This window comes from Glarea lozoyensis (genome assembly GCF_000409485.1).
Source record: "Glarea lozoyensis ATCC 20868 chromosome Unknown GLAREA4, whole genome shotgun sequence".
Classification (NCBI taxonomy): domain Eukaryota; kingdom Fungi; phylum Ascomycota; class Leotiomycetes; order Helotiales; family Helotiaceae; genus Glarea; species Glarea lozoyensis.
In genome coordinates this window covers 1,158,798-1,182,594 of record NW_007360999.1, presented here as the reverse complement: position 1 = coordinate 1,182,594, position 23,797 = coordinate 1,158,798, and the positions used below count along the sequence as shown (strand labels likewise).

The 23,797-nt window shown below is 46.0% G+C and overlaps 11 protein-coding genes across 11 annotated transcripts; 7 read left to right on the top strand and 4 right to left on the bottom strand.

The window, feature by feature from the left end:
• Window positions 1–873: 873 nt before the first annotated feature.
• On the bottom strand, window positions 874–5,100 carry GLAREA_09749 (Calcium ATPase, transmembrane M; the record flags this gene model as incomplete). Its single annotated transcript, XM_008086345.1, has 4 exons — window positions 874–1,060; window positions 1,113–1,193; window positions 1,242–1,828; window positions 1,873–5,100. 4 exons carry the CDS (start codon window positions 5,098–5,100, stop codon window positions 874–876), a joined length of 4,083 nt encoding a protein of 1,360 aa, XP_008084536.1.
• A 626-nt stretch (window positions 5,101–5,726) lies between these two features.
• On the top strand, window positions 5,727–6,226 carry GLAREA_09748 (uncharacterized protein; the record flags this gene model as incomplete). The annotated part of the gene is made up of 3 exons (XM_008086344.1): window positions 5,727–5,891; window positions 5,960–6,083; window positions 6,144–6,226. The coding sequence occupies 3 exons, from the start codon at window positions 5,727–5,729 to the stop codon at window positions 6,224–6,226; spliced, it is 372 nt and encodes a 123-aa protein (XP_008084535.1).
• A 943-nt stretch (window positions 6,227–7,169) lies between these two features.
• Window positions 7,170–8,649, bottom strand: GLAREA_09747 (uncharacterized protein; the record flags this gene model as incomplete). Its single annotated transcript, XM_008086343.1, has 2 exons — window positions 7,170–7,591; window positions 7,644–8,649. 2 exons carry the CDS (start codon window positions 8,647–8,649, stop codon window positions 7,170–7,172), a joined length of 1,428 nt encoding a protein of 475 aa, XP_008084534.1.
• Window positions 8,650–10,261: 1,612 nt separating this feature from the next.
• GLAREA_09746 (uncharacterized protein) lies at window positions 10,262–11,584 on the top strand (the record flags this gene model as incomplete). The annotated part of the gene is made up of 4 exons (XM_008086342.1): window positions 10,262–10,359; window positions 10,422–10,618; window positions 10,663–11,001; window positions 11,058–11,584. 4 exons carry the CDS (start codon window positions 10,262–10,264, stop codon window positions 11,582–11,584), a joined length of 1,161 nt encoding a protein of 386 aa, XP_008084533.1.
• Window positions 11,585–12,105: 521 nt separating this feature from the next.
• GLAREA_09745 (uncharacterized protein) lies at window positions 12,106–13,451 on the top strand (the record flags this gene model as incomplete). The annotated part of the gene is made up of 2 exons (XM_008086341.1): window positions 12,106–12,210; window positions 12,261–13,451. 2 exons carry the CDS (start codon window positions 12,106–12,108, stop codon window positions 13,449–13,451), a joined length of 1,296 nt encoding a protein of 431 aa, XP_008084532.1.
• A 473-nt stretch (window positions 13,452–13,924) lies between these two features.
• GLAREA_09744 (WD40 repeat-like protein) lies at window positions 13,925–15,526 on the top strand (the record flags this gene model as incomplete). The annotated part of the gene is made up of 1 exon (XM_008086340.1): window positions 13,925–15,526. One exon carries the CDS (start codon window positions 13,925–13,927, stop codon window positions 15,524–15,526), a length of 1,602 nt encoding a protein of 533 aa, XP_008084531.1.
• A 542-nt stretch (window positions 15,527–16,068) lies between these two features.
• Window positions 16,069–16,446, bottom strand: GLAREA_09743 (Glyoxalase/Bleomycin resistance protein/Dihydroxybiphenyl dioxygenase; the record flags this gene model as incomplete). Its single annotated transcript, XM_008086339.1, has 1 exon — window positions 16,069–16,446. One exon carries the CDS (start codon window positions 16,444–16,446, stop codon window positions 16,069–16,071), a length of 378 nt encoding a protein of 125 aa, XP_008084530.1.
• Window positions 16,447–17,017: 571 nt separating this feature from the next.
• Window positions 17,018–17,863, top strand: GLAREA_09742 (NAD(P)-binding Rossmann-fold containing protein; the record flags this gene model as incomplete). The annotated part of the gene is made up of 1 exon (XM_008086338.1): window positions 17,018–17,863. The coding sequence occupies one exon, from the start codon at window positions 17,018–17,020 to the stop codon at window positions 17,861–17,863; it is 846 nt and encodes a 281-aa protein (XP_008084529.1).
• A 203-nt stretch (window positions 17,864–18,066) lies between these two features.
• Window positions 18,067–19,475, bottom strand: GLAREA_09741 (uncharacterized protein; the record flags this gene model as incomplete). The annotated part of the gene is made up of 3 exons (XM_008086337.1): window positions 18,067–18,320; window positions 18,383–18,577; window positions 18,632–19,475. The coding sequence occupies 3 exons, from the start codon at window positions 19,473–19,475 to the stop codon at window positions 18,067–18,069; spliced, it is 1,293 nt and encodes a 430-aa protein (XP_008084528.1).
• Window positions 19,476–20,055: 580 nt separating this feature from the next.
• GLAREA_09740 (uncharacterized protein) lies at window positions 20,056–21,482 on the top strand (the record flags this gene model as incomplete). Its single annotated transcript, XM_008086336.1, has 3 exons — window positions 20,056–20,201; window positions 20,264–20,778; window positions 20,833–21,482. The coding sequence occupies 3 exons, from the start codon at window positions 20,056–20,058 to the stop codon at window positions 21,480–21,482; spliced, it is 1,311 nt and encodes a 436-aa protein (XP_008084527.1).
• A 1,032-nt stretch (window positions 21,483–22,514) lies between these two features.
• Window positions 22,515–23,384, top strand: GLAREA_09739 (uncharacterized protein; the record flags this gene model as incomplete). Its single annotated transcript, XM_008086335.1, has 1 exon — window positions 22,515–23,384. One exon carries the CDS (start codon window positions 22,515–22,517, stop codon window positions 23,382–23,384), a length of 870 nt encoding a protein of 289 aa, XP_008084526.1.
• Window positions 23,385–23,797: the final 413 nt, after the last annotated feature.

Below are 23,797 nucleotides of genomic sequence, written 5' to 3'. Positions count from 1 at the left end.
GTTTATCTTCAAATCCAAGACTTGAGAATTCCTAGTGGGAAAAAAGCAATGGTTTAGTTAAAGAAGAACAATCTTTTATAAAAACCTTGTATCTCTAGACGGTACCAGTAAAAGGTCTCGTCCTCTGCACCCAAACAACCTTCAGTATCACCTCGCCCACGAAGCAATATTTAAATCGAGTAAACAATTCCCCTTAGAGCTCTGGCACACAGTTATTTACTCCAGAATCATAAAATCCAGAATCCGTTCATTCTATCAAAGTACGCATCCGCCAGAAAGTCAGACATCTCTCCTTTCATAACCTAAAATAAACCAGAAGTGATCCCTGACATACTCCTCTTGAGACCTTCCCTCATGCAGCCAAAGCAATCTGACGAGTTCAAAGATCGTACTGCACATCAGCGTTCCCTATCTACTTTGCGATGAGGGGTTAGAATCGTCGAAGTGCCGATGTGACTTGTATTCGGTGCTAAAAGTGTAAGCAGATCTTTCCCTTCCCCGAGAGCTGTTGGAATTGGGTAGAAATTTCTGGAGTATGACGTGAAGGCGCTCAGTAGCTAACACCAAGTGCACTCAGAACTATGAAGTTTCAACGCAACTACTTGGCAAACAGATCTCCTTCGAATGATTTGGGTTTATCAATAACACAATTCGGGATTCCCAGCCACCTAACCCGATTCAACATAATTCATAGTAATACAATCACCAACCTAATCACCTACTCTGCCTTTATCTTAGTCGGTCATCTCATCAAACACCCAATCGTAAAATTGTGAAAATTCCTACACAGTACATTTGTGTCTAGGTCCCTAACTAAACGAATCCTATTCCTAAAAGTCCCATAATACAATCCCTTTCCGCGCTTCCTCAAAATCAAAATCCACCTTGGGTAGGCTTAGAACTCGCCATCTCACCATACCTACCACGTTCTCTGGTGGTATCATAAGCTTGCAACACTCTAGTTTGTGACTCGTCCGCCTGCGAGAAGGCATAACCACGCTGTTTGCGCATACGTTGCACTTGTCGTACTTTGCGAATGGCTTTTTGGAATTGTTCCATTCTGAGACGAGTGTGTTAGTAAAGGGAACCTTGATGGCACAGCAAAGACATACCTAGGTCTGTAATCTTGGATATTGTATTTCTGAATTTCTTGAATGTGGTGATATGTTTGTGGATAATACATTCGTTTTGCGCTGCCAAATGGTTAGCATATGTTTCATGACCTGAAGAAAAATACTCACTATTTCCACGCAAAGTCTCGCGAGAGACAAATGATTGGGAGTGCGAGTCCTTGCAACCAGAACACCGCACTAGGAAACAATCTGGGTACAACACCCTCATACTCCGTAGAAAACCCCAATTTCGGAGCCACAGTGGCATAAACGGATAGGAAGATCATCCAGATAATCATACTACCCGGAATGGCGATGACGTGATATTTCGTCCAGATATTCGTGACAAGTGCTGCCTTGCCCAGAACAGTAGCAAGAACGGCTGTGTACAAGGCAGTACCCCAAACCCAATGACCGGCAGTCTTACCGTCAGCCTGAGGAAGATCGTAGAGCCAAATAACCTGACTACCGATGTACAGGATCAAAGAGTGGTAGAAACCATTTCCGACCCATGAGGCGAAAGAATGCATCTTAAAGAATGTATTCTTTTGTCCAATTTGGTAGAGCTGCGGATACCGATCGAGGAGACGCGCAGAGATAAACTGATCAAAGATGCCCATTGCCAGAGGCGGGAAGAAGGTGAAGAAGACATTGTAGAACGAAAGTGTCCAAGATTCATAGATAACTTCTCCAGAGAAGGCGTTTTGGAACGAATACTATAGAAGTTAGCGGCCATCTATGATGCAAAACAATTACTTACCCAGAACTGTGTCATGTACAAAGTAATGTTCTTGTAGAACGAGTAAAGAATGACTTTACTAATTCTCTGATAACTCCAGGCTCCATGAACGAGCAGCAACTTCCTCAAATATCTAAACTGGCCAATGGCCACGTCCGCACTGCGCGCAGCTTGGAGACCTTCCATGCCACTAATACCGACTCCGATGTGGGCGGCTTGAATCATGGAAACATCGTTTGCTCCATCGCCAATGGCGAGAAGAATAGCCTTCAGATGACGTTTCACAAGCTTGACAACCAGAGCCTTCTGCAGTGGTGAGACTCGACAACATATCACAGCTTTGCACATGACAGCAAGATCAAGGAAATTTCTCTCCAAATCTTTCTCTAGAGCATAAGTAAGTGATTTTCCATCAATGACAAGAGCCAAGGTGTCCATAGCAATGGTGCCGTCGCCTTGTGTCCGGATAGCGTCAAGCTTTTTCTGTATATTGTCTCTAGTAGCTCCAGCAGTTTCTTCGTTGACAATGAGGAGAGTCATGTCCTCACTGATCAATTTACAACTCATACCAATGTTGATCGCGGTTTCTTGTCGATCGCCAGTCAGTACCCAGACTTTGATACCTGCTTCTTGTAGAGTATGAATAGTCTCTGGGACACCATCCTGGAGACGATCCTCGATAGCTGTTGCACCTAGGAGATAGAACTCCTTTTCTAAAAGTTCGGCTGCTTTATCAAGCTCATCGGCACGATTTCCACTAACTGTGGTTTGCGCTTTCTCAAAGATCTGCCACCACTGCTTGAACTCCTCTTCTGGAATCTCACGCATGGCTAGACAAAGAGTTCTTAAACCTTCAGAGGCATAGTCTTCCAGATGTTGAAGTGTGAGCTCGGTGTGTGGGTTATTTGCGCTCAGACGTTCAAGGATAACTGTATCGGCACCCTTGCAATAACATCTGATCTTTCCATCTGGGCATCTGAAGATTGCTGACATACGCTTCCGAGTAGAATTGAACTCACAGACGGCGAGAAGCTCATACTCATATTCTCGTCCTTCAACTGTGATTTGGACAGATCGCGGCTTCCGTGCAGTAAATTGGTAACCCATCATTACAGCACCCTCAACAAGAGCGCCCTCATCAGGCGAGGCCGCTTGATACTTGATAGCTCCACCCTTTTCCTCAACCCTTTCTGGAATGACAGTATGGCAAGTTGAAAGTAGCGTTAAAAACTGTTTAATGCCTTCCGCGGACTCATGTGTTTTCATGTTCTCCTTTAATCGGGTAAAGTCATGAACTCCAACCTCGGTACCATCGTCTTGCATGACAGCACGGCGGTCTTCTGGAACGTCTACCGAATACTGTATACCAGCAATCGAACAGGACTTGAACTCCATCTGATTACATGTTAACGTACCGGTTTTGTCGGAGAAAATGTATTCGACCATGCCCAATTCTTCGACCAAACTAGAAGTTCGACAGACTGCTGGGGTGTCCATTTTGTCGTAGTACATATCGAGATCGTCATTAATGAGGATGGCGTGCCAGTATTTGACCAACTCAATTGTAACGAACAGAGAGATAGGAACAAGAGCAGAGTAAAGGACCCAATATGTGAATATGTCAGAGCCAAACTGCCGAGCCTTCTCTGACGCTGTGGTAGAAGCCGCGTAACCAAGGTACGATAATTCCGCTCCACGTTTGATTCGGATGATAAGATCTCCAATAGAACTGATGACACTGAGAATAATTAGAATACCAATCAGCATGAGAACAAGCATATTGAGCTGTCGCTCAACGGCAGTTCGCTTGATAGGGGTAGCCGTGGCATTTCTCATGAGTTTCGTTTCGTGGCCGGTAAATACGACAATACCATGGATCCAAGGAGTGTTTCGCAAGGTAGCTCCTCTGAGAAGCAGTTGATCTGGCTGCAGAGGAAGCTCCTTCTCCCCACCACCAGCTGAAAGAGTCAACGTCGCCTCGTATGTGTACAGGCTACTGTTGGGTTGTTCGGAACGGAGCTTTCCTCCTAATCTACTCATCTGGCTTGATTCGATGATCTCACATGTCTCAGGAATAGCTTGCTTAATTTTCAAATTAGTCTCTCCATCAAGATTTGCCGTTTCGATATAGCAAAGACCTTCCGGCTCAGAACTCGCCAGCAAAACAATGTCTGCTGGAAAGGGTTCCTCCGATTCCACACGTACAATATCTCCCACGGCTACGTTCACCCATTTCGTGTCTACAAACGAAGAACCTTTTAGCACCCTCGCCTTTGAATTATTCAGCGACTTATCGGAAGTTTTTCGCCTGTAGTCCTCCACCAATTCCTTTCCAGCAGACACCGCCAGGACCAGAATCAAGGGTCCAATAGTCGTATATCGATTCGTAGGTGAAATGTTGGGTATCTGTTGTAACGCAGCAGTGAATAAGAAAAAAAGATTCGCAAATTTGGAAAATTGTTCGAAGAGAAATTTTGGTAGGAAGGTCGCAATATTGTACTTTGCTGTTGAAATATGGTTGTCCACATAACGATTCGCGGAATTCGCAGGAGGATTGTTGAGATGTATTATTCGGGGACCAAGGGTCGAAGGATCCGGTTTTCCCCTTCCAAATCCAAACTTGAACTTTCCTACATCAAATTTCTTCGCTGCTGGCTTAGGCGTATCGGGCGAATTGGGATCGGTAGTCGCTCGTCCTCCGGGTTCTGTTAATGGTAAATCCATCTCTGAATATTCAGGTCCCATCCCTAGCATGTTCTTCGCCCTGCCCATCAATCCACCGCCCAAACTCAGCACACTATTCCGGTTTCCTTTCTTTACTCGACCCCCCATTGGGACACCAGCTCCATCACCTGGTAAGGCACCGCCCGCCTGGTAGTACGATGAAGCGCCATCGTCAGGAAAATCATCCATGTCATCCGCATACCGCTGGTAATTTCCCAAACCTGACGACTGACTGTAGGTCCTCGTTCCTTCTCCAGTCACATATGGCCCTCCTCTGGTAGGAGCAGTCCCTGGACCGCCAGGTAAAGGTCTGCCAGATGATTGTGCCGGTTCTCCCGCTCCTCCAACAAAGTCATCGTAGGAAACCGACGGCCGGGGATTTAGGTCTCCATGGTCAGCATTGTATGCGCGCAACAGATCATCGTCGTTCATCGGAGGTCGCTGCCCGTCATTATACACAGGTCGATCATCGTCGAAGTCGAGAAGCAGGTCGTTCCTATTTCCAGCAGATGGCTGCCCAGCCATGCTCAACGTTGGTTCACAATTGTGGTTGCAATAGCGCACTCGCGGTCATAAAACCCCTCAATCGTATCGTCCAAAATGTCGCGGAGTGTAGATTCAAGATGAAATGGATCGTCTTGTCGTAGAAGCTGTACTCGAGGGTTATGTTGTAGAGTAAGCCTGCCTCTTCTTAGAAAGTAGGGCACAGCCTGGATGTTGTGAAAGGACGTATACGTATGATGGACCTCAGAATACGAGGAGCGGCAAGCTGCACCCCTTAAAGCTGGGCGGCGGGAGTGTTTGCGAATGGTGACTGTTTATAATTCTGGAAATGACAGCTTGGAGGGCAGGCCATTGATCGGGAAGTATTGCGCTTCGAGGGTTGTAAAGCGCTATTGCGTTGTTCCGTTGTCGAACGTTTCTTCGTTCTTTGGCTGCGACCTGTTGGCTCTGGCTTTCTTTGGTCCTGCAGCATCTCATGTTTTGTCTTGGCGTAATTGGCTGCAATGTCAGCCCCCAACGAACCTCAGCCTCATTATTGCTCGGGCTGAAACGACAATCTTATCGCCCGTCTCCGCATCGGTCATTCACTCCACCACCATCATCAAGCTTACGACACACAGGCACCGCATACGCGCAACAGCTTCATCATGGTGTGCTCTAAATGTCAGAAGTTGACCAAATCAACAGCTTTAGCTACACCTGGGGTTAAGAAGAAGAATGATATGTACTATGGCTCTCCAGCTGGAAGTACCTCGAGAAGTGGCGACAAGACGAAGACCTCAGCAACGTTGGGCAATAATGGTGTAGGGAAGGTATGCAAACACTGCGCAAAGCTTAACACTATTTTGAAGTTTTGTAAGCGTGCTAATTCGAGCTTCAGAGTAAACTTCTATCCAAAGCCGCTCGAAACCCCTATGCAGCATACTCGAGCTCATGCACCACTTGCAAAACGAAAATCGATCAAGGACGGACATATTGTCAAAAATGTTCCTACAAAGCTAATGGTGCGTTACCAAATTCCTTTCCAGTTGGGGTCGGTCTCATTAACTAACTAAAATATCTAGCATGTGCAATTTGCGGAAAAGCTAACTCAAAATCTACCGCCGCCGCACCTGTAATCGCTGGCCAGAAATTTACTTTGAAATGAGCGACAGAGAAACCGTATCTGATTACGAGTACCTTAGCGAGACGCCAGGTTAATTGGGACTGTCGATGTGGAATGCGAAGCTGAAAGCAAGGTACTGGGTTGAAAGACTCTATGATGGGATTACCCCAGGTTCATAACCACACGGTTGCGGCAACAGGCCAAGGAGGAAGTTCGAGAGTTTAGCATGGGAGAGATGTTGCAAACCAAGCTTACGAAGGCAATGAGAGGCGCAATAGATGGCTTCCAGGAAGAGATATGAGGGACGAAGGCCTTACCTCCGGCACTGCGTGAGGCATTGTGTAAGCTTCCCATCGGTATGAACTATTGGTTAAAGGCCATACGGATTACTCAAGTTCTAGAGCTTTCGGACTTCACTTGACTCGAGCTTCTACAGAATGGGCTTTCAATGTAGATAAAACAGAAGCTTATCTAAGAGTTCGATCTACACAGGTGGTATAAACCACATACTGGAAACACTTTTGAGCTGTGGTAGGTAAAGAAATAGGAGTTATGTCTAGTCATTTGACTCCATTTGAATACTTTCAAATAGCCGTCGTGCTTCAAACATTTTATGTTCGCCAAAAGAAAAACAGCAGTCCTTGAAACAACACATCACGCATTTTGCTTCTCGATGAAGGTGGGGAATTGACGATGTATCAAGGTTGCGATAGAATTTCCTTGCTACCTTCTCATTTGGGTATTCCAACCATATAGATTATCAGAAGACAAACACATTTCATAGCTGACACTTAGTAGTTTGCCAGACTCTACATTCCTGAATCGTGATGAGTCGTACCATTTATTTCTCGGGCCGAATCGTTGATTTCTAAGTGAAATATGCCGGAGGTATGGATCACCGGGTCAAAATCTCATATGCTACCATGTTTGATGTCCAGCTCAACATTTCCTAGACTTTCCCAGTGCTATGATACTATCACCATTTTCATTCTGCAGCAGGTTCATCATCTATGTCCTCTGCGAATACAACCTTAATTGGTGCTGCCAGAGATCTCACAGCGGAGGGCTGGCTTTCGGACCCCGCAACAGAAGATGGCTTCCATTTGTTCCTTTCACCCCAGGTGGCTGGCTTTGCGACATCCATAGGTTCCTCAAGTCCTTTGTCCACGATCTTCACGTATATGTCGTTCAAAGCCGATGTTACCGACTTGAGCACCTTGGTGAACTCCCGTTCTACTTCTTCAAGACCCGACTTATCCTCATATGCACCGGGCTTCTGGTAGAACTCCATGGCGGTCTCGAGAGTTTTAACACCGCTCGTACAAATTGCTATGAACGATTCGACTTCATCGCGTGCTGGAGTTGACAGAAGTGCACTGGGGGATATCGCAGTAGTTTTAGGCTGATCTGTCGATCTCATTTAGTAAGACATTCCCTTTTCATATCTTGCAACGCTTACATTGAAATTTTAGCTCCTCACAACGCTGGGTGAACTCCTGGAAGGTAAAAGTCTTGATGATGCATGCCGGAGGAACCCATCCATACACGAGATAATGTTTCTTAGATGCATACTTAACACCGGACTCGTTGTATTTGGACCAGGGGCTTCCCCCAACACTTCTAACGAGATCGCTTGATCTATCCCATGGAATTCGTAATTTGTCAAGTGCAGGGACGCTGACAATAGCCACTCGAACATTTTGCGCCCCATAAGCGAGGACGTTTCTTTTCGAGTATACCCACAAAGCATCATCGCTAAATGATATCCAGTTCGAACGTTTACGCTTGCCTTCGCAGTGGTCTCTTATGCCCTCCAACTTGAGAAGTTGCCTATTTCTGAGTTGTTCGAGACTGTTTGCTGGCTGACACCTTTCCCAATTTCCGCAGCGGAAACCGAGTGATTCTGTGTATGGGGAGTGTGAAGAGTCGCTATAGATTCGAATTAAGGTACGGGGTGATGAGGATGGATCATCTTTGATAGCATCTTCATTGTACGCTTCCGGTTGATTTAGCTTATATTGGAGGAACGCGTTTGCATCGGTGGAAAGCTCCGAGACCACATTTTTGGAGTCCGTCTCTTTCTGTTGTAACAGCAGTTTGAACTCCTCAGCTGGGATGTTGTCGCTGAGAGGAATGGGTTCTGATCTTGGTGCAATCCATGTGAAACCCGCTGGTTCGGAAAGTCGGTTGAATGCCCAATTCTCCAAGAAATATATTGACCGCTGCACAGATCGAAGCTCCTTAGTCTGTTGAATATATCTCGTTTGTCTTGTATTCCGGGCCTGGTTCCATTCCACCACTTCAACGGGGTAAATGTCCCTGTTTGTGGGGAGTGAACGACGAGGACCACTGCTGCCGTTATCACGCTCTGCCTCGAATAAAGGTAGACCATGTTCATCTTGCTCTCTGCAGAAATCAAACAATACCATACTGTATATATGCCACTCGCCGTTCCATGGAGGCATCGTTGATATGGAATAGTTTCAGCCGATTGGAGTATGGGAATGGGATTTAGTACCGAACGCAAGAACAAGATTAAATATAATGGCAAGACAAAATTGCACACCCTCGATCTCTTAACCCTTTCGCAAGAGGCTGTGTTGTTGGTTTCAGGCAACGGTCGTCCCCCAACGGCCACCCTCAAGCGACCTGACTTACCGATTCACCTTCACCATATTTATATATTCAAATTCACAATTTTGCCTCCACCAATGGTTAACCTCAATGACCCTACTTAATGCCCTTGCCCCTGTTGTTAATTCTCAAGGGGCTTACACGCACCCGCTCCTTAATTCTTCGGATAGAGGGGGAGGTAGGCGAGAGCAAAGGTGCTTGCACCTACCATTGGGGAATTAACATGTTCGAATTGGGGAGAAAGCAGCAGCACCGAAAGGGGCTGCGTAAGTCTTGCCGTTTTTTTCTACTGGAGAGCACTTTCTTGGGCCTTTTTCATGCGTTGTTGGGCTGTGGGTTGATTTTTGGGTGTTTCGGTTGACGATGTCGCCTAAGCCTCGATTAAAACCAACATTCACCGAGAATATTTGAGGCAAGTCTGCCTCGCGATGGCTGACTGGTATGGAGGTGGAAGATCCGTAGCAGAAACATGACCAACGGCCAGATACTTTGCGAATCCATTGTACGCAATTCGTATTGAGGTACTCGGCTCATGTGATTCGACAATTTTGTCACTTCATTCTCCGCCACATTTCGGATTAACACGTGAAATTTTGAGTAGCCCACACATAATCGCTCAAATACTTCTAAGAGTGAGGATGCTGGAAATTGTTTACTCGCTCTCTAAGAGATGCCCAGGGGTTGATGGAGCCGACGGTAACATATATGCGCTTACAGGACAAGACTGAATCGTAGCATTTATGGGATTGACATATCAGAAGAGAATGTCTCATCTCGTCAAAGAACATATATGAGCACATTAGATTTGGTAATTAGTCAATCTTTCCGAGTGTGCCTAGAAACATGTCGACTAATAAAGCCTAGATAGAGCTGACTGACAAGAGTATTGAAGGGCTGGGGATGAATTGGAGCATTGTTTAATGAATGTCGTTGATGAAATGGCAGGGCTGATACTGAAAGTTTTTAAAAGTTGATACATGAATATCAAGTTTGCGGTGGAGTTTGCGGTAGGCATCTGGGTGGCGCCTCGAACATGCTCAGATGCTGTAAAGACTGATCTTTACCAGTGGATTTTTGTTCACAAGTAGAGATGAAGCTCAAGTGTAGTGGTAGTAGTCGAGCCCTGGAGGTGGGATCCCAAATGAAGCTTGCGAGGAGAGCCAGACCGAAAGACGAACAAGGACTTCAAACTTCACCTTTGAGGAACTGCTGACAGTGCTGACGTTGTAGAAGCTTTAAGACAGCTTCATTTTCATGTGTTAACTTTAGTGAGAACAATTCTTTCCGGCATCCATAGGCAACTGGATGGATAATACTTGATGCAATCCCCAGACTCTCAAATTTCTCGAACCCTGTTCTTCCAACGTATTGTTGCGCAACGTCCACTACGAACTCTTGTCTGAAGTTGCACTAGATGTTTTCAATCCTCCAGTCTCCGCCAATATGCCAGTCCAAATCCATACATTCGATCCTGATTTCGATCTAACTCTGGTTCTTATCGAAAAGCCTCCGCTCGACGTCAAGAATCGTGAACTCTACTTGTATGTACAATCATGACCATTTCTCAAATTAGCTACGCAACGGTAGTCTAACCGATAAATAGGTTCTACGATCGTCAGCTCGTTGACGATTGGTGGAAACCCGACATGATCAAATACCATCTTCAGGTCTCCTCCAAACACCTAATCCTCGCATCCAAACCATTTCGAGTAATGCTCCAATCCCCATATTTCGCCGAGGGCGAGGCTTTACGTTCTGGTAAAGGCGCGGAGGTCCAACTTCCTGACGACGAACCGTCTTGTATGATCACTTTGATGGGTATCATCATGGCAAAAACAATCAAGTGCCATTACAACCTCCCCTGTTCAGCGACAGCAAACACGAACCACGCGAAATTCGGCAAAGTATCAAGATGCTGCTTGAAATTTCGATTTTGGTTGACAAGTACATGTTAGAGGAAGCAGCAGTGCCGTTTGCGAAATTGTGGATGCAGGTCTTGCCTCGGGCGTGGAGTGTCTCTTGCCCGAAAATCATGGTGGCACAATTGTACATTGCTTGGGCTTTCAAACTGGATACCTTTCATGAGTGGGCACAGAGTGTTGTGAGAAGGACTAGTGAAGAGGAGTTTGAAAAAGCGGTGGACATGTATGATGGAATTTTGATGCTTCCGGATCATCTCTTAAGTGAGTGATCCCAGGGAATCTTTTGTGTCTGACGGTCCGCTGATAAAGTGATACAGAAGGTGTTAGTAACAAAAGAAGCGCGATTCTGGATAAAGCTATGAACGTTACCCGTACTTGGATCAAATCAATAGAAGAGAGGTTCCGGACCGCGACGAAGCAAATTATGGATACTAATGAGATACTGCGTCTCTCTTCAGAAGCCACAGGTTCCTTGAACGTAGGTAAAGGCCGCGTCGACATTTCCAGGAGCCACATCACAGATACGGCGGAGGAGAAAATGGCGAGATCAGCCCTTACGGTGGACCGAGAAACTAAATCAAAGTATCACGGCATGTTGTTTTGGTACGAAGACCCTAACAGACTAGTACAACTTGTTGTTGCGTCCTACGAGGGCGGAATTTTCCCATTGCCTGAACAAATAACATTGAAGTTCGATGATTATGTAGCTCGGATTCAATGTATATATACACGGGGTTCAGGTTCATTGATGACCTTGTTGAGGGATCAGGCAGTCTCCATGGAAGACCAAGTCATTGGCGTGGACCTCCCTAACTTCAAGCCATCGTATTCGGGGGAGTCCTGAAAAGATAATGTAGAATTTAAAGAGCAAAGGATTTGACTAGTGATGGAGGTGAAAGCCATCGGGACTTTGGTGGATCATAAACATGGAGTATTATTTGCGTAGTGACTTGGATGTCGAGAGAGATCGAAAGAAACTGATCAACGTTAAATCATGCAGGTTGAAATAGCGCGATCATATTTCAAAGTATTGAAGAGACTACAACTCATTCGTTTTTGTATTGGAAAATACTGATTTGTCACATTTCTCTGCCTTTTGTAGCGTGCGTCTCGCTCGTCTAACGCTTCGTCAAAATCCAAAAGCTGACAAATCCGCTTTGTAAATATTCATCCATTGGGCGGATGTAGATGCGATTACTTATCACAGCGCATAGCTAACTATTACGCTTCAAGACACTCGATTAGCACTAATATCTGCATAGCTAAGTTTATGAAGGAACCACCATGTATGAAGATATCTGAAGCGACAAAGGCTCCATAATTGAAAAGACTCACATCGCAGCCGTATCCTACTGGTAATTGACAATGGAATCGGGAAGAAAGTCAAATCCGGAATCTTACATCGGCTTACCCACTTCACAGAAGGGCCGTGGCCGTCCTAAGAAGCATAGCAATACTGCTGAACAAGAAGTAGGCGATGTTCTTAATTTCTTGCTTTGGCTATCTCTGATATAGTTTAGTACCAACGCAATCGACTAAGACGCGCTCAAATTGCGTATCGAAAACGAAAAGAAACACATCTTAGTGGACTGGAGCAACGATGTGAAGACCTCGAACACGTAGTTGAGCAGATGACAAATGAATTTATCAACTTTAGCGACCGACTCATCTCGTCCGGATCATCAAATGCAGAAAACATCCGAGACGTACGAAGTGTTCTGGGTCGGTTCTTAGAACTCTCTAAGCAGGCTGCTAAACATACAGATAATGAACCATTCGCAGAGGTGTCTCGAGATTTTGAAAAGAGCCAGAATTTCACTCAGAGTGAAGGACTCAACCTTGACAACGAGGATGTTCCGCCACCACCAGCCGTAACACTCCCAATCATGGGTTCTACCTTTCTGGATATTTCTAAAACATTCGCGCCTGCTACAACCGTGCAGAGGTTTGCACCAATGAAGCAAACGAGCTCAGTAACCACTGGTTTCTCGGATCCATATATAAATACCTTCTGGACGCCTCCGATTACTCCAGATATGGACAACAGCATCATTCCACATGTCCTCTCTGGACGAGATAGTTTCTCATCCCGCCTTTATTATGAAACGATCAATTTAGCAGTAAGATCTCTCAAAGGAGAAGCACCTTGGAGGTATGCAGCAAGCATTTTTCGATACAAACTTCAATACGCGAGCCGTGAACAGCTATTTGGCGTTCTTGCGGGGGTCCTCGATATGCTACTTCTCGGTACAAATCAAGTGAAGGAGGGAGGAGTCCCGCAGAGGGTAGTCGATGGTGATGGCGCAGTGAAGGATGGAATTATTCGGCAAATTGTTGCACAAGGGGGAAGTGAAGACCAGTACCTCCCGTCATGGGAGGTCGAGCGGTATCTGAGAGAGAGATGGGCCTTTACTCTCGATTCGAGCTCGGTAAGAATCCAACAAAGACGGATTCAAGAGTTCGAGGACGGTCCTGAGCCTAGTCTACCATATGAAAGGGCAGGTTTTGATCCGACCTCCTTTGCACCGACTGTCATCCCAGGGTTTCCAGCTGCAAGCCAGGTAATTTTGAACTCGGAAAGGCTGCTGGATGAGCTCAAAAAGAGGGCCTTGACGGTTGGAGCAGGTCCTAGATGGCACGTTACTAGCATTGATGATGCAGTTAACGTGTTCCTCCGCCAAAATAACACCATCCACGTTGCTCAAATCTAGGAAACTGCGCAATTTCAACCCTGCAACTTACGTTTCCAACCGAGTTCTGTGATCCGTGCTGGGTTGTGCAGCTGATGGTTAGTGGCATTGTAAGAAACCTGCCTTCGACATGTTGACAGACGCGAAGAGACTTCCGACCTGGTGGTGTGATAAACAAGTGTAAAATAAGTATGATATGGGTGGACTGCAAATTGAAACCGAAATGTGAGTTGCAATATGTGGACTATGCAACATGGCTGAGAAATAAAGTGGAAGAGTACTCATTGATGGAATAGTACGATATGGAGAATAGGAACCTGGAAGGGCCATGAACTATGAGTGAAGGTGTAACCGAGCGCTAAGCCTTTTGTAGCCTAGACCACCCCGCGAAAAATAGCCATGCAGAAATCGGACAGTTGAACTTTTTTTTGTTGCTGCAAATCAGTTCCTGAGCAACAGAATCTGACAATCGCCATTGCGCAGCTCACAGCACCATGGCGGCCCCGATTGCGAAGCTTCCGGAGGTGAAACTGCCAACAGGCCCTGCGCCTATTACACCAGAGCAAGCATTCTGGAAAACTTTCAAATCGTCACAAAATATACCGTCGCAATCCCCAGTAACTCACATCTCTTTCCCAGCTCCTCCGAGCAATCCTTTACTTCCTACAAACAACGATTATTTCGCGGTGACAACAGGGACTCGCATACAACTGTATTCCATAAGAACGCGTAAATTAGTGAAAACAATCACTCGATTTTCCGACATTGCGCATAGCGCAGAGATCCGAAGAGATGGGCGTGTTATGGTTGCTGGGGATGAGACTGGGAAAATACAGGTTTTTGACGTCAATTCTCGTGCGATTCTGAAGACATGGGAGGAACACAAACAGCCAGTATGGACGACAAAGTTCTCGCCGACCGAGCTCACGACTTTGATGAGCGCGAGCGACGATCGAACAGTTCGATTATGGGATCTACCCAGCCAGGAAAGCACAACCACCTTTATAGGACATTCGGATTATGTGAGAAGTGGAAGTTTCTTGCCAGGAACTATGTCAAATATGATCGTCACGGGCAGTTACGACGAGACTGTAAGAATATGGGATCCTAGGATACCGACCAAAGCTGCTATGATATTTAAACATGCCGCGCCTGTCGAATCTGTTCTTCCAATGCCCTCTGGAACGACCGTTCTGGCCTCTTCAGACAATCAAATCTCGATCTTGGACTTGGTAGCTGGAAAACCTTTACAAATACTGAAGAATCACCAGAAGACAGTGACCTCTCTGTGCCTGGCTTCGAACGGGAAAAGGCTGGTGAGTGGAGGATTGGATGGCCATGTTAAGATTTTTGAGACCACAGGGTGGAATGTGGTTGCTGGATCTAAGTATCCATCACCAGTACTTTCAGTCAATGTTGTTAGTGCTGGTTCCAACCGGGAAGACAAGCATCTTGTTGTGGGGATGACCTCTGGTGTATTATCTATCCGGACGCGATTGTCGGGCCAGCAGAAGATCAAAGAGCGAGAGCGGGAAAAGGAAATGCAAGCACTCATCGCGGGCACTCTTGAGGATTACGATAAAAAGAACAAAAAAAGGACCAGAGGGGTTGAAAAGAAATTCAGAGGGCTTGATTTTGTTGGCGAAGGAGCAGATGTCATAATTGAAGGCAAGGATCGAACGATAAAGAGAAAATCTGAGTCTGGTTGGGAAAAAGATCTCCGGCAGGGCAAATACCAGAGAGCTTTGGATGCGGTGCTGGAAGAAGGTATCCCGCCTGTTACGGTACTTACACTTCTTACGGCGCTAAAGCACAGAAGCGCAACAAGAGCTGCATTCCAAGGCCGAGATGAAAGCACTGTTCAGCCGATTATCAAGTGGGTTTCCAAGCATATCAAAGATCCTCGATATGTAAATATCTGCGTGGACTCGGCGTTGCTTCTACTTGACCTTTATTCCGAACACGTCACTGGGTCGCCAGATCTTGAGAAGAGTTTTCGAGTATTGCACCGACGGGTACGAATGGAGGTAGAAAGATCACAACAAGCTTGTATGATGAATGGGATGTTAGAGTTGTTGATGACGGCAAGGTCATGAGCTTCGTTTGTGGTTCTTGCATGTCGATTTTTGCATAGCGATGGCGTTTGAATATAGGTTCTGGACATAGGAGTTCTGAAGGAAAGGAGGCCACGGATTTATTCATTCTGGAGTAGCGCGTAGGCCACAGCTGAGTAGCGGTAACGTTCAATATTTCGTCCGTTCAAAAGATGTCGGTTTTAGAGAGTGGAGATGGAGAACGCTAAGCTATTTGACAGTCGGGCGGTCCTCGCATACCGTTTCAACATAAACTTATGTTAATACCTATCTAGCAGTAGGACGAATTTTGTTCCCCAATTCAGGCTTAGTACTCCGCCTGTCCAGTCAGTTGTCATGGTGCTTTCTTCAAAACGTTTACAGATTCAGCTGAACTAGTAGCGAAGGAGGACGTACTTTATGTGAAAAATGTTCTTTACACACGTGCCATAGATAGCAGACAACAGTCTTCCAACCTCTGAACGGCTGGCGATTTTGAGTTGTTGCAACAACCTTCACCGTACGCCATCATCAATAGCCAAAATGCACCCATCAACCCCAATCCTTCACTTCTTGCCATCCTCAAGCCTCCACGGCGGATTCTCCCTCATCTCTCCCGCATGATATATAATAACCACATTCCCATCCGGATCACTAACCCGAGCTTCCCTCCACAACCACGACTTATCTTCCGGACGCTCCGTAATCGTAATACCTTTCGCCTCTAGCTCCGCAACCGTCTTGTCGACATCTGCCACTTCAAAATAGACCCATGCGCCGTTTGTCACAGCGTCTACGCGGTGGAGAGAGAATGTGGAGGTTCCCGCGATGAAGCGCGCGTAGTCGTCGCTGGTGTGGACTATTAGTTGTAGGCCGAGGGTACGGTAGAAGATTATTGAGGTGGGGATTGAGGTGCTGGGGAGGGTTATTTGGTTGAGATTCATTGTGAGAGGTGAAGGGTTTATTGACTTGTGGTTGATGTTGTGGCGGGGAACTCTTTGGCCTCCACTTTTACCCCAGTCTTGGCAGAAGCCTCTCCTCCCCCCCTCCCATACCCCTCGTGCTTCGAGACAATCCAGCCAATATTTCAATCATATGAAGGCCGTTTCGTTAATTTCGAGTCGCCAGTTTGTGGAAATATTCTTGTGTACCTACGCAGGAAACTACACAACAAATTTGCTTCATAGTCGTTTCTCGTCAACGAATCGTTTCAGCGCTTCTTGCAAGCATAATAAGAGAATACCTTGGAGAATTGAAATATTGTGCAAAGAAAAACTAGTACTCTCAAGTCTGTTTTTCTATGAACGGAAAAGTTGAAGCTAAAACGGTTTGATACACCCCACTATCAACAATTTCGTCATCGCTAAGCTTTCCAATAGGTAGCTCACTTCATTCCTCTTCTGCAAAGTTCGCAAAATAACTACTCAAATCTACATAAGAGGAAGTCCTGTTGTTCTCTCTATGATATTGTGTTATTTTGCAAGAACCATTATATATAATTGACAAACACCTACAATGGCAAACGTCCAAGCTCCGCCAGCTTCACGCAAAATGCACGACCTTACCGACCAAATCGTCCTCATAACTGGTATAGGATGCATCGGAGCCGGATGGGGAAACGGAATAGCAATTGCGACGTTATTCGCTCGACAAGGAGCGATCCTCTTTGGCTGCGACCTATCACTTGAAGCCGCCAACACCGCAAAGGCCCAGATAATCTCGGACACGCCCACAGCAGATGTCACGGTCATGCAAGCCGATGCCACATCTTCTACCTCCGTCAAAGACTTCGTAGACGCATGTATAGCGAAGCATGGTCGAATAGACATTCTCGTTAATAACGTGGGGCGAAGCGAGCCAGGTGACCCAGCGACCATCACAGAGGAGACTTGGGATAAGCAAATGGATGTCAACCTTAAATCTGTTTACCTTACAAGTCATCTTGTGCTACCTATTATGGCTTCTCAGAAGACTGGCGGGAACATAGTCAATATCAGCTCAGTCTCCGGTCTTCGCTATATTGGAAAACCGCAAGTCGCTTATTCGACCACGAAAGCGGCGATTCTTTCCTTTACTCGCACTACTGCTGTTATCTATGCAGATAAAGGTGTGAGGTTGAATACGGTTGTGCCTGGTCTGATCAATACGCCGTTGGTGAAGATGCTTGCTGATAAATATGCTGGTGGTGATTATGAGGGGTATTGCGAAGTGAGGGATAAGCAGGTTCCTATGGGGAAGATGGGGACGGCTTGGGATGTTGCGAATGCTGCGTTGTTTCTGGCTAGTAAGGAGGCTGCGTATATTACCGGGACGGAGATTGTTGTTGATGGTGGCCTTACGCAGAGTACTGGAAGGACCTGAAACTTTGAGGCAGTGTCGCCCGCAACTTGTCTTAATATTCCACGCTTCTTGAGGGTTAACTGTTCGCCTTCCATAATTGTGAAATTACAATAACATGTGTGTATATATTCCCCATTCATAAACTACGCCTCATTAAATTATCATCGTCAGCTTGAACCCAGTGGACATGAGGTTCGTGATTCCTCGATCTGTTTTGGCCATCTTCAATTGGCTGGATCTGTTCCAGTTCTTCGAACCTGCCTGATCTCGTCGCCTACTTCATAAGTCGATCTTCTAATCACAGGCAAGTTCGGCACCGCGTCAGTAGAAACTCCTACCGGGACAGCCCCACTGGTGTTAGCTGTAGGCGGCACTAAGTCGGTTGCTGAGGTATGTTCAGATGCGACAGGACCTCTTTCCAACCGGTCTGTGTTGGTCCTCCTTGACTTAAATTTCTTCTTAAACGTGAAGAGCGCACCTGTAAACCTCGTTAGATTGTTTTTTAAGGGAAACTTTTGTCAAGCGACTAGATTCACTAACGTGTTTTACCAATAAACTTGGATATTGGAGCTGCTCCTCGACGCAGGATTGGGTCAGTCATTTTATTGGCCACGTTGACGACGTCTTGTTTAATACGATACAAAAACCATGGCAGCAGAGTGCGAAAAATACTCAAAAATGTGGTAACAACCGGAACTCCTTCTACTGTGCTATGTCGTATACGTGCTAAATCAACTAAATTCGGGGTCAATCAGCCATTTGGTATCGGGAAGGGACTTCTTGGCATACCTAATAAAGCAGCATAAAAGTCAGCTATTAGAGGAAATATCATAAAGAATACCAGTATCTGCCCGAAAGAAAAGAGGTTCTCGTTCGATGCTCCCGGTGGAAGTTTTGCTGGTCGAAAAACTTGCGTGAGGTGATGAAACTGCCAGGTCTGAAGAGCAAGATATCCAACAGTGCAAAATGTGAAGAAGGTCCATGCAAATGGACCATGACCACCATTTCCAAATAATGCCATGCATAACAAGGCCACAAACGCACCCGCAGAGATTCCAAATACTCTAGTATCGATCGGGTAACACACTGAAAAGCAACTGCTGTTACGTAATGGCACGAAAATCGAAAATGCCACAAACAAAGCAAGACTGAGTAAAAACGCAAAATCCGTCATCTTGAACTGAAACTTCATCCTCGAACCATCGTGTCTTATCAGTCTCTTGTCCATACGACCGAATAGTATATAGCTTAAGAAAGATTGCCGGTCATAATTTGCAACCAGACCAAGTATCGAATGAACAGAAACAACACAGTATATGACACGAAAATGATAAGGCGAGATTTCCTTCCATTTCAAAAAAGAAGTCAACATGAAGGCCAGTCCGGCGACGTATTGAGAGGTATATGTGTCGCCGATGACCTGTCGACAGTGACATCGATATATATATCGAGGGCGGGCTCCGGGGTTCTCTCGAATCGATCTTCCAGATATCTCTGATAATTCGAGCTCTTCGAAGTCTTCTGGAAGTCCACCACGAGATCTCCTGGGAAATATTGAGAGCTCAATTCCTTCAATGTCTTCCGGAGGTGGATCGGCCGGAATACCACCTGCTCCTACTGGAGGGAGATACATGCTTATGATCGGAGTTATGATCATAGCTAAGAACACAAAGATGCCCGTATGGACGAGAAATGATATGAAGATATGTATATAATTTAGTAAGTTGGTATATGTAAAGAGAAGGACTCATACTGCTTGACCCGCAATATCAGGGTTTGGCTCGTATAGAGCCGAGCAAGGGGAGCACGCATCTGAGGAGGTCGATGAGTTCAAAGAATCGAGGTTTGCCATCTATAGGATTTGAATGTTGAGTTCATAGCAGATCTAGTAGTGCCCGTTGGAACGATCTTCCATTTTGTTATAAAAATCAGTGAAGAACCAGCTGCAAAGTCGATTGTGAAGTTGCTTTTTCTGTTCAGCTCCAGCTTCAGCCCCAGCTCTGAGGGCAGAGTGGGTCAAGACATTTTAAGCGAGGCGCTGCAGCCAACTGGAGCCAGAGCTGTCAGGATATTCTGCCCGGGGCCCCGAGCACCCCGTCTTCAGCAAACGCACGTCGTCGTAGTGCTCATCTCATCATGTGCATCGTGGGCGACCGAGTTTGAGTCTCACCCTCTTTCTCATCTGTAGCCCTAGCATAGTCACTGCGCGACCGATGGCTCCAGAAACACAGATATACGATCCGGATGGGGACGTCACCCTCGTTTTCGACAAAGAGCCTCACGATATTTTGGCCGGTCCGAAAAGAAAGTTCGACTCCAACTTTGTCAGTACTGACGCTGGGGAGGTTAGTACAGAGAAGTAGGTTCAAAATAAGAGTTCTAGCATTTCTAGCGCGATTACTGATATGGCCACGTTAATAGAGAGGAAAGACAGGAAAGAGAGGAAATCCGCATGCTGGTATCCTCCAAACATCTTGCTCTCTCTTCGCCGGTTTTTCGTGCTCTTTTGACCGGCGGTCTTAAGGAAGGAGAAGTCCTTAGATCGGAGGGGTTCGTCACATTCCCTTTACCGGAGGATGATGTCCATGCATTCTCCCTGATCATGAACATCATCCATGCTCGGAATAATTCGCTTCCCAATGAGGTATCTTTATCGACTCTGACCAGTGTTGCGATACTCGTCGATAAATATAGATTCTACGAGTCAGTTACTCCATGGGCCAGACTTTGGATCACTAAATACGATTTGAAACGTCCAGCAACTGTCTGTAAAGAATTGACAGGCTGGCTTTGCATATCTTGGGTCTTTGGATTACCGGACGAATTTGCACGAGCAACCGCAACTGCGGCACTGCATATTACGTCAACTGGGATTTATGGAACCCCTCGTGGGAAAGAGTTATCAGAAGCCCTACCCATTCCTGCATCAATAAACAGTAGGTGAAGAGAAACTTCTGTCGATTAGGAAGCCCCAACTAACCGAGTTACAGCTAAACTAGAGGAAACTCGTCAAAATGCCATTAAATACGTCATGGTGAACTTAAATTCTATTCAGAAAAGGCTTGCTACTGACACCACCTTGTGTACTATTGGTGAATCCAATTGCGTAGCTCTGATGCTTGGAACAATGGAGAGAAGTGCTACAGTGCGCGGGTTGTGGCCGTTCAGCGAAAGTTACATACACTCTTTTAACACTTTAGCACACCAAGTCCGCATGCTAGATATTCGTTCACTCTGTGGATTGCAATCAAAACAAGAGCCTAGTCCTGATACGAGCGCAGCAGCAAGCAACGGAAGTTTTGGCGGCAGCAGCTCCTTCTATCAGACGAATTCCCAGAACCCCCGCTTCCCTCTGAGCAGCTCCTCCTCTCAGAGCAGCCCCTTCTTGTTCTCTCAAAGCAACTCCTCCTCTCAGAGCAGCCCCTTTTCTTTCTCTCAGAACTCCTCCTCCTCTCAGAGCACCCTCTTCTCTCAGAATCAACCCCCGCAAGGGCGGTTCGGGACGCCCCAGAGACCACAAGCGCCAGCATCAAAGGGCCATGATATAGCAGGGACAGTTGCGGAGATGATTGCAGATGTGGAAAGGTGGCCTGTGTTTGCTAAAGGTTTAGATCTCAAAGATTTCGCAGTCCAGCAGTAAGAACTGTCAGTGTCAATATTGTGAAAATATCTTTGGACAATTTGGAGGGAATAATCAAAAAGTTTTCGTCCCTAGCGAGTGCAGTTGTTTAGCAGTCAGATTTATCCCACATGGCCCCGGACGAGACGATTGCTCCGCAACGTGTTATATTCAGGATGGTACTGGGACTCGTAAGTCAAAGCCCATCTCGAGATATTTCGCTGAATACGTAATCACTGTAGTCACCGTAGTATTAAAGAGTGAACGGAGATGAGAGAACTCCGGTCACTCGTCGGTACTGGGAAACGTCAAGATTATCTAAATATCATTCTTCCTCGTCGAATCGGAGAGCTCCGTAAGATGCCTTACAAAGATTCATAGTGAAACCCAGACTGCCCTTTTGTGCGCTTTTTAGAAGGTAGTCTATAAACAATGAATCGTTGGTGAAGAGACAAGCCAGCAGCCCAGTTGCGAGGTCTTGGTATAAGCCCACAACACAATAGTTATTGTCATCGATGCCGTGTTGCAATTTCCAGGCTGTTTCACAACCCCTGCAGCGTCAGGAAGCGCTGAGGAGGCCAATCAATAAGCGATTTCAACAACAGCCGAATTGCTTCAATGATTGGCTCTGGAGACACCACACAACGCGCCTATTACATTTTTCCTTGATCGTCGAGATCTAGAGGGCCACCTTCGATGTTCAAAAATAGCTGTTTAGAAAATCGTCGTTTCCTGCGACAGGCGCCTTTTCTTCAACCTCTGCCCTTTCGAAAATGGTTGGTATGAATCTCGTGCTTTCCTTTAAGCGAGCGCTTGGGGTCTGGGGTAGAATACGCATATGTAGGAAGGAATATCCAAAGTATCTGAATCATTTTACTTTTCTTTATTCTCTTTAGGTTTCTTTTGTCTTGGAGTTCATTCAGGATCCCAAAATTCTTGCATTTTATCTTTCCTTCATTCTGTCGTTCCAGTGGCGTTGATCGTCCTTCTTTGCATTTATCTCTCTCAATCCAGCATCTTCTGCTCAAAAGAATCAACTTTCAAATAATCGAAATGTCTCATTCGAACGGTTACAGAAATCTCACCTCATCGCCCAAAAGTCTAGGCCATCGTGCCCTCACCAAAGCCCAACCAGTACTCAAACTCCACATCCCCAAGGCGCCAGAGGAGGTTTATCAACCTCGTCCCGAAGGACCATATAATGACCACCCACTACGACAAAACTCATATGCAACAACTCGAACTCGTCCATCCATTCCACCTCGACAACACACCTTATCTTCAACCAAAAGCCACAAATCCGTCAACAGCAATGACACTTTCTCAAATTACTCTCACCCAACCCTAAAATCCCAAGACTCATCTCTCTCACAACACAACCCATACATCTCCATGCTCCTCGACCTCGACTCAATCCCTCTCCTTCACTCCATCCTCGCCTCAGCCTCGACCTGGCTTCTCCTCGCCGGCTTCGTCATTCTCCCGACCGCCTTCGAGAGTCTCAACACAGCCAAACTAAGCGGGACCTCCGAAACGATCTACAATTCCGTGCATCACGTTCCGATTCTCGTCCTCGCATCCATATCTTCAAGTTTCGGCGTCATAGGCATGTTGTTTGTGTGGCTCAAGAACAGCACGAATTACATCTGGATCACGAACAAGATTTTCATGCCTGGAGTGCTTAATAGCACTGTTGGTCTACTCAATACGCTGGTTAATGTGTATGGTTCGAGGGATGGGAAATGGGGTAACACGGCGAAGGTCACCGGAAGTGTTGAGGTTGGCATTTTGGGAGTTTGTGGTCTTCTTTGGGCGTTTTACTTCTTTGCGAAGTTGGGTGGCGTGAAGAGAGTTCATGATAGGCAGATGAGGGCTGATAGAGGTGTCGGACTGGGAATTGAGAAGTCTGGGAGAATGGTTTGAGTCGCAAGCAAGAGGGTCTGCTACTTCTCGCAAACGCAGGGTTTCCCGATTTAATGGTTTATGAATGAGATTGGGTTGTTGACACTGGTGATGTGGTTGGTAATAATACCTAACATTAATGGATGGTATCTGGCATAGATTGCCTTGGTACATAGATGATGTTATGAATCTAATTAGTATCATAATAATATTCATTAGTTCCGATAAAATGTATCACACTTAACTACATAATGATTTTACTGCACTATGATGTACCGTGTCTGAATGATATACACCGTAATGCCCCGAAGCGACAGCAAGCTGATTCGACTGAAGATTGAGGTATTCACGGCATTGCATCGCTGTCTCAATCAGTAGCCCATTTCCACTCGAATTTTGAGTATCATCTATGATGCCTAGGACTCACGTCTGTC